At 40.7% G+C, this 9,628-nt stretch overlaps 1 protein-coding gene across 1 annotated transcript; it reads right to left on the bottom strand.

Annotated features, from left to right (window-relative positions):
* Positions 1-5,255: 5,255 nt before the first annotated feature.
* LOC128781026 (olfactory receptor 5P76) lies at positions 5,256-7,167 on the bottom strand. Its single transcript, XM_053925115.1, has 2 exons — positions 7,145-7,167; positions 5,256-6,229 (listed from the first exon to the last, which is right to left on the bottom strand). Exon 2 carries the CDS (start codon positions 6,198-6,200, stop codon positions 5,256-5,258), a length of 945 nt encoding a protein of 314 aa, XP_053781090.1. The 5' UTR covers positions 6,201-6,229; positions 7,145-7,167.
* Positions 7,168-9,628: the final 2,461 nt, after the last annotated feature.

The raw sequence follows: 9,628 nt of genomic DNA, 5'->3' as shown, positions 1-9,628 counted from the left end.
CTTCCTCTCCATGGGACACCAGGAAGATTGTCCTCTGTGGACTTAGAACTCATTGTGATGTTCACAAAATAATGTTTTCATTCTGATGTAGTATCATAACTATTCGGTCAGGTTTGTTCTTATTTATCTGAAAAACAAACCAAGTAATTGAAACTCTACTTGTTCAAGTACAGTTTAAAGTGTGGATGATTCCTTCAGGTTTATTTCACTTCCTACTCAATACTATATTTTATAGTTCTGAACGTTTGCCAAACCCCATAGGCCTCTGTCCTGTATACGGTGCAAGGGGGAGAGGGCCTGTCATACTGAGTGTTGCCCAGGAATCTGTCAGAAGAAAGGTGGAAAAGAATAGGAACACGTAGACAGATTGATGTGGCTGCTTTCTCACTAAGTAACTCTTCTTTAGAAGGTCTTGCTGACCAGGAAAATTCATGTTGACTGAAATCTCCATTTACTGCAATGCCACTCAAAAATGTTTTCTGGCATTTTATGAAATATTGAAAACATAAAGCCATGCTGAAAAAATCAGACTGTTAGCAACAATATATCCATTACCTAGATTGTTCTGATGATCTACTCTTGTGTAATAAACTATGGCACAACTTCCTGGACTTAAACAAGTAGACTCGTGTAGGTAGCGCTCAACAGAGATAGCAGAGACACTGCGTATCTTGCTCCTGCTTGTCTGGGTTTTCATGGCGGCTGTGGACTGAGCCCTTGGATGGGGATTCAGCCTTTCTGCACGTGCACAGTGGTTTGACCCTTATATTTTTTTTCTTCATGAGTCTGAATAAAGTTTTATCAATTTTGTTTACCTGAAAACGTAGCTCTTGGTTTCACTGATTTTTTTCCTATTGTTATTTTATACTCGATTTTCTTATTTCACTCTAAACTTGATTCTTTCCTTCCTTCTACTCATTTTGGACTTTGTTCTTTTCATAGATCTTTTAGATGTCAGCGTAGATTGTTTATTTGAGGTTTTTCTTCTTTCTTGAGGTAGACCTTTATTACTGTGGACGAAGTTATTGGAACTGCTTTGTCTCTGTCCCATAGTTTTTGGGGTTGTTGTGGTTTCATTTTCATTTGTCTCAAAGTATTTTTTAACTTCTTCCTTGATCTCATGGCTAATCCATTCATCGTGTCACAGCGTGTTACTTAGCCTCCGCATGTGTGTATGTTGCTCAGGTTTCTTCTTGTGAATTCTAGTTTTCGTACCATTGTGATCAGAGAAGGTGCATGATATGATTTCAATCTTCAATTCACTGAAACTTGTTTTATAGCTTAATATGTGGTCTCTCCTGGAAAATACACCATGTGCACCCTGATCAGTGTGGATCAGTTGGTTGGGCATCATCCTACAAAGCATAAGGTCACTGGCTTGAATCCTGGTCAGGGCACAGGCTTGAGTTACTTCCCCAGTCTCACTTGAGGTGCATGCAAGAGGCAGCTGATCATTGTTTCTTTCACACATCGATGTTTCTCTCCCTCTGTTTCTCCCTCCCTTTCCCTCAATCTAAAAACAAATAAAACATTTTTTTAATAAAGAAAATACACCATGTGCACTGGAAAAGAATGTATATTCTGCTGCTATGATGTGAAATGTCCTAAAAATGCCAATTAAATTCATGTATTCTAATGTGTCATTTAAGATTGCTGTTTCCTTATTGATTTTTCTGTCTGGGTGCTACACCCATTGATACCAATGGTGTTAAAGTATCCTTCTCTGACTATATTCCTATTGATCTCTACTTTTATTTCTGTCAATATTTGCTTTACATATTTAGGTGCTCCAATGTTCGGTGCATAAATACTTATTAGGGTTATATCCTCTTGTTTGATTTTTCATAATACTACCCTTATTAATATTTGACTTCTAGATCTTTTAACTCTCCAACCAGGCAAAGACACAAGGGGGACTTTATTCAAAAGATGGTGTTCACAACACTTTTAATCACTGTGCTGGGATTCTAGTTGACAATCTGAGTTCATCAGTGTGGAGGCAGAGGCATAACTGTGGAGAGCATAGGTTTGTGTAATGGCCTGTCAGAGTTATAGCAAAATCTGACACAGACATTCAGCCACTTGAATCAGGATGAAACATCCCACAGATCAGTGGTCAGGAGTCACAACTACCAGAGCCAGTCATTCGTGACACAGCAAAAGCTTCATTCAGCTAGCCATTCATTTATTAGTTGTCTCATTTCAACTAAGCACTTATGCTTACTATGGTGCAGGACCTGTGTGAACATAGATGCACGGGGAGAGAGGAAAGACATTGTGGCTGTCTATAAGAAGCCTCCAACATTGTGGAGAAAACAAATACTGAATGTTCAACTGTAATGTGCCCTGAGTATTCTGAAGAAAATGTACAGGGTTCTACAGTGGGATAACAGGTGTACGTAATTTGGTTGGAACCTCAGAAAGACTTTCTAGAAGATAGAAAACAGCTTTTGGGTTAGTACCCATAGAATCATTAGGCATTACTGAGGTGAGGAGAAGAATGCATTTCAGGTAGAGCTACTGCATATGAGTGGCCCTGATGTGGTAAAGAACATGGAATACTTAAGGATTTAAAGAAAACCACAACTGATTCCCAGAGTTCATGTGTTTAGAGATCAAGGGAAAAGTGGTGAGAGGCAAAAAGAAGGATGGGCCATGTTCAAGACTTTATAAGCCATGTTCAGAATTGTTGTCTTTACTCTAAGATCCTTGGGGGATATTAACAAAGGAACTAAGCTATTTAGATTTATGGCTATGACTGATGTGTGGAGAATGATGGGAAGAGAGTAAGAGCAGGAAGAAGAAAATTAGTTACAGTTGTATTCATATTCTCTAGAGAAACAAAACCAATAGGAGACAGATAGAAAGATAGAGCGATGGAGAGATAGGTGCTTTAAGGAATTGGCTCCGACAATTGTAGAGGTAGCAGTTCCAAAGTCCAAATGCAGTCCAGCAGAATAAAAATTCCAGTAAGGGAAAACCAAGATTGAGGCATAGGTAGACACACTGCGCCTCCTCGCACAACCAGAACTGACAGAAAATGGAACAGCAAGGAAGTCTGACACCAAGTAGATAAAAAAGAAACATACATCCAGACCAGTAGGAGGGGCAGAGAAGGGCAGCCAGGGTGGAGAGAACTCGAGTGGCCTTGGCGGGACCGAGACTGACGTAATGTGGGACGAACGGGGCAGGCAGTCCGAGCACTAGCAGACCCTGCGACCCCACATTCGCGTACAGATAAACCGAGAGCGCCAAACTCAGAGTGGCAGAGAACAGGGCAGTCAGAGCGGCAGGTAGCACCCCTTGGCCCCACACTTGCTCACAGATAAACCCGGACGAACGGAGTCGGGCGAAGCAGATCACGCAACCCAGGGCTCCAGTGCGGGGAAATAAAGCCTCAGACCTTTGATTGAAAAAACCCGTGGGGGTTGGGGCGGCAGCAGGAGAGACTCCCAGCCTCACAGGAGAGGTCGTTGGAGAGACCCACAGGGGCCTCGGGCGTGCACAAGCCCACCCACTCGGGAACCAGCACAAGAGGGGCCCCGTTTGATTGTGGGTAGCGGAGTAAAAGACTGAAATCCGGTGGAGAGGGAAGCTGGCCCCATTGCTCCCTCTTGGCCCCTCCCCGACGTATAGCAACACAGCGCAGTGACCAGCATTACCCCGCCCCAGGGAACACCTAACGCTCCGTCCCTTAACGTAACAGACACGCCAACACAAAAAAAAAAAAGGCCCAAATGACAGAACACTCCAAAGCTCCAGAAAAAATACAACTAAGCGAGGAAGAGATAGCCAACCTATCGGATGCACAGTTCAAAACACTGCTTATTAAGACGCTAACAGATTGGTTGAATTTGTTCGAAAACTAGATGAAAAAATGAAGCCTATGCTAAGAGAAACACAGGAAAATGTACAGGGAACCAATAGTGATGCGAAGGAAACTGGGACTCAAATCAACGGTGTGGACCAGAAAGAAGAAAGAAAACATCCAACCAGAAAAGAATGAAGAAACAAGAATTCAGAAAAATGAGGAGAGGCTTAGGAACCTCCAGGACATCTTGAAATGTTCCAACATCCAAATTATAGGGGTGCCAGAAGGAGAAGAGGAAGAACAAAAAATTGAAAACTTATTTGAACAAATAATGAAGAACTTCCCTCATCTGGCAAAGGAAATAGACTTCCAGGAAGTCCAGGAAGCTCAGAGAGTCCCAAAGAAGCTGGACCCAAGGAGGAACACACCAAGGCACATCATCATTACATTACCCAAGATTAAGCAGAAGGAGAGAATCTTAGAAGCATCAAGACAAAAGGACACAGTTACCTACAAAGGGGTTCCTATAAGACTGTCAGCTGATTTCTCCAAAGAGACCTTACAGGCAAGAAGGGACTGGCAAGAAGTATTCCAAGTCATGAAAGGCAAGGGCCTACATCCAAGATTACTGTATCCAGCAAAGCTATCATTTAGAATGGAAGGGCAGATAAAGTGCTTCTCAGATAAGGTCAAGTTAAAGGAGTTCATCATCACCAAGCCATTATTATATGAAATGGTAAAGGGACTTATCTAAGAAAAAGAAGATAAAAAATATGAACAGTAAAAATGACAGCAAACTCACAGTTATTAACAAACACACCTAAAACCAAAACAAAAGAAAACTAAGCAAACAACTAGAACAGGAACCACAGAAATGGAGATCACATGGAGGGTTATCAATAGGGGATTGGGAGGGGGAGAGAGGGAGGAAAGGTACAGAGAATAAATAGCATAAAAGATAGGTGGAAAATAGACAGGGGGAGGGTAAGAATAGTGTAGGAAATGTAGAAGCCAAAGAACTTATAAGTATGACCCATGAACATGAACTATAGGGGGGGGATGTGGGAGGGAGGGGGTGGGCAGGACGGAGTTGAGTGAAGGGGTGGAAATGGGACAACTGTAATAGCATAATCAATAAATATATCAAAAAAATTCCAGTAAAAATTGATGTCACAGTGTTTAGTTCTGACACACCCAGGAGACAGAACCAGTGTTTTATCAGGGACCTCCAATTGTTTTATTTTGTTTTTAATCACTTCAACTGATTGGATGAGAACCACCTACATTATTTGATACCAGAAAATTCACCTCCTATCCTCACAAAAAGCTCCACATTGGCTAATGACATGTAGATAAATATATTTTGACTACAGACACTCGATTTCCTTTATTCTTACATTTAAGGTATGTCATCATATCAAACCCCACAAAATAACAGGTTTCACTAAGAAAATGTTTTTTTATGAAGCACTCTTTTCAGAGCCCCCTTGATTTCATTGTTCCGGAGGCTGTAGATGATGGGGTTCAGCATGGGAATCACCACTGTGTAGAATACAGACACCACCTTGTTCTGGTCAGTTGAGAAAGTGGACTTGGGCATCACATATATGAATGTGATGGTCCCATAGAACAGGGTGACCACTGTGAGGTGGGATGAGCAGGTGGAGAAGGCCTTGTGCCGCCCCTCGTTGGAGTTCATCTTCAGGATGGTGATGAGGATGTAGATGTAGGAGACAAGTATGACAAACACTGTGACCACGAAGATGGAGCCAGATGTAAATGAGGGAACAACTGCAGGGATACTGCTATCAGAACAGGAGAGTTCCACTAGAGGGGCAAAATCACAGAAAAAATGATTGATTTCATTTGGTCCACAGAAGAATAAAAAATAGAAGCAAATAGTAAAGGAGGAAGCATTGAGAAAACCACCCACGTAAGCCACTATGAGGAACTGAACACAGACTCGTGTGGACATTTTGGTTGAATAAAGCAGTGGGTTGCAGATTGCCACAAAGCGATCATATGCCATCGTAGCCAGAAGGAAGCACTCGACTATCCCAAAGACAGCAGTTGAACCAAGCTGCGTGCCACATCCGTGATAGGAGATCGGATTTCTCTCCACCAGGAAGTTTATAAGCATATTGGGTGTGACGGAAGTTGAAAGGTATGTGTCAGCAACAGCCAAGTGGCTCAGAAAAAAATACATAGGATGATGGAGCTGAGAAGAGATTCTGATAAGAACGATTGTGCTGAGATTGCCAGACACGGTCACCAGGTAGATACACAGGATGATCACAAAGAGGATGACTCGAAGGACTGGGTCATCAGTTAAGCCCAGGAAAATGAAGTCTGTCACCACAGTGTGGTTCCCGGGCCCCAGGGAATCCATGAGATAATGTTGCTGCTACCCAAATGAACCTGTGATGAAACATTACATTAATGTCATCACTCAAATGTGGAATCTAATGAACAAAATAAACCGATGAACAAAATGAAGCCAGAGGCATGGATACATGGAACAGACTGACAGATTCAGAGGGGAGGCGGGTGGGGAGGACTGGAAGAGATCAGCCAAAGAACACACATGCATGTATACAGAGCCCACAGACACAGACAACAATGTGATGAGAGCTGGGAGTTGGGGGGACATGGGCTGGGTGGAGAGAGGCAAGGGGTGGGGGAAGTGGGAGACATCTGTAATAGTGTCAACAGTAAAAAAAGTTGTGAGTTCAGTGGTTTATCTTCATTAATGCACATAAAAATTATTCTAAACAAAACAATTATTTAAGCCAAGTCTGGGCATTTTTTAGAGTCCAGAGCTATGTGCAATAAATCTTGTATATTTTGACAGCTAGTGAGGGGGTAGTTAAGGGGTGGAGGGATTGAGCAGAAAGGAAAAGGACTCATGGACATGGAGAAGTGTGGTGATTGCTGGGGGAAGGGGGTTTAAAGGGACTAAATGGTAATGGAAAATATATAATAAATATAAGAAAAATAAACTTTTTTCAGCAACACTACAGAACCTGCTTCAAATAATGTGTATCTTTTTCTCTTTATATTGTGAATTTATAAAATGTACTTACAGTGGCTTAAAATCTAAGCATTGAAAACATAAGGCTTGTCAGAATAGCAGATAGGAATTGTCAGTATAACACGGAAGATGAAAGCATAAATATTGGATTACGTAATGGAGATGTAATACCTAACACTTATTGAAAGGTTACTAAATGCTAAGCACAGTGTAAAACATTTAGATATTAATTTCCAAGAAATAATACTGAGGACTTGTATTTATAGATGAAGTAACTGATTTGCCACTGGTCAGTAACTTACCAAGTTTACCTAGCAAAGGGCAGCATCAAGTCGTGAATCTCAAAACACTTTGAATCCAGTCCATTCCTTTTCTAACTACACTGTAAATGAAATTAAGTAATACTCATGATGTAGTTGAGTCGGAAATGCATGGTAACAAATTCCTCTTTTTACAGGTAATGTATGAAGGAGGTGCATAGTTATAGAGAAAGTTTACATTTTTATCAGTAAAACAAGTTCATTTTTTAAAAGGAGAAACACAAATTTTTTCATTCAGTTATTCTTTTTTTGTAGCTTTTTTCCCGTTACCATTTATCCCACTTGTACCCTCTTCCACCCCCACCCCCCACATCCCCATAATCAGCACCCTGTTGTCCCTGACCATGAGTTCTTTTTCTTTTTTGCCCAATCCCTCCACCCCAACCACCTGCTCCCAGAGCTGTCAGCCTGCTCTCTGTGTATGAGTCTGTCTCTATTTTGCTTGTTAGTTCAGTTTGTTCATTAGATTCCACATAGGAGTGAAATCATATGGTATTTGTCTTTCTCTGACTGGCTTATTTCACTTAGCAAAATGTTCTCCAGGTCTAGCCATGCTGTCTCAAAGGGTAAAATTTTCTTGAAAGGAGAAATACAATTTTTAATAGGACAAAGAAGCAATAGAAAGGATTTTAATTATTTTATTATTATATTTCATTGTTGTGCAATTACAGTTGTCCCCATTTCCCCCCCCATTAATCTCTCCTGCCCTACTCACTTCCACCTACACATTCAATCCTCTGCCCCACTCCCATTGTCTTTGTCCATGGGTCCTTCATACATGTTCCCTGATGGTCCATCGCCTTTCCCCCCCATTATCCTCCCTTCCCTCTCGTTACTGTCAGTTTGTTCTTTATTTTCCACATCTCTGGTTATATTTTGCTTGCTTGTTTGTTTTGTTGATTAGGTTCCACTTATAGGTGAGATCATATGGTATTTGTCTTTCACGTCCTGACTTAGCATAATGCTCTCTAGTTCCATCCATGCTGTTGAGAAGGGTAGGAGCTCCTTCTTTCTTTCTGCTGTGTAGTTTTCCATTATGTAAATGTACCACAGTTTTTTGATCTACTCATTTACTGATGGACACTTAGGCTATATTACAAGGCTACTGTAATCAATCTGGTACTGGCATAAGAACAGACACATAGACCAATGGAACAGAACAGAGAGCCCAGAAATAAACCCATGTCTTGATGGTCAAGTCATATTGGACAAAGGGGGCAGGAGCATAAAATGGAGTAAAAATAGCCTCTTCAACAAGTGGTGTTGGGAGATCTGGATGCTACATGCAAAAATATGAAACTTGACCTCCAACTTACATCATACACAAAAATAAACTCAAGATGGATGAAAGATTTAAATATAAGTCACGATACCATAAAAGTCCTAGAGGAGAACATAGGTAGGAAAATCTCAGCTATTCCATGCAGCAGTATTTTCACCAATAGGCTCCTAGAGCAAGGGACATAGAGGAAAGAATAAACAAATGGGGCTTCTTGAAATTAAAAAGCTTCTGCATGGCTAAAGAAAATAAATGAAAAGGGAACCAACCGTATGGGAAAATGTATTTGCCAATGATACCTTGGACAAGGGTTTGATCTCCAAAATCTTTAAAGAACTCACAGGACCCCACACAAGAAAGACAAACTATCCAATTAAAAAATGGGCAAAGGACCTAAACAGACACTTCTCCAAGGAGGACATACAGAGGGCCCAGAGACATATGAAAGGATGCTTAGCATCACTAGCCTTCAGAGGGATGCAAATTAAAACCAGTATAAGATACCACTTCACACTGGTCAAAATCGCCATCATAAACAAATCAACAAACAAGTTCTGGTGAGCCTGTGGAGAAAAGGGGACCCTAGTATACCATTGATGGGAATGCAGACTGGTGCAGCCACTGTGGAAAACAGTATGGAATTTCCTCAGAAAACTAAAAATGGAACTGTATTTTGCCCTCAAAGTTCCACTGCCGGGATTATACCCTAAGAACCCTGAAACGCCAATTTAAAAGAACCTATGCACCCCTATGTTCATAGCAATGCAGTTTACAATAGGAAGGATTTTTAAATTGTCATTATAAATAAAGACACCTGTTGTAAATGTATTATGTACATTTAACATTACAATTAAAATACTGTTATATCACGTAGTTTGAAATATCAACCTAAATGCTGTATAAATTTATTTAAACAAATCAAATCATTTCCTAATATAACAATGTTTTATAATTAGAGTATTATAGAATGAAATAAATTTAGTTTCAGCATAATAATGCAGCTGAATGAAGCTAGAGCCTAAAAAGTTCACTTTACCCAAGTTTTTCTAGCCCGTGGCCCACTTGAACCTCACCTCCAAGTTTTCTGGCTGTATATTCTCCACTTTGTCCAAAGTATCTCGTTGCCTGTAAGCTAAAGCATTCAAAACAATAAACAAAGGAAGTCTTTGGGTATTTACAAACAGTAA

The sequence above is a fragment of the Desmodus rotundus genome, chromosome 5, assembly GCF_022682495.2.
Source record: "Desmodus rotundus isolate HL8 chromosome 5, HLdesRot8A.1, whole genome shotgun sequence".
In the NCBI taxonomy this organism is placed as follows: Eukaryota; Metazoa; Chordata; class Mammalia; order Chiroptera; family Phyllostomidae; genus Desmodus; species Desmodus rotundus.
This window is presented reverse-complemented; position numbering and strand designations above follow the sequence as displayed.

Bases quoted from the DNA above. Each gene is read 5' to 3' on its own strand.
- LOC128781026 (XM_053925115.1), bottom strand. From the start codon at position 6,200: ATGGATTCCCTGGGGCCCGGGAACCACACTGTGGTGACAGACTTCATT.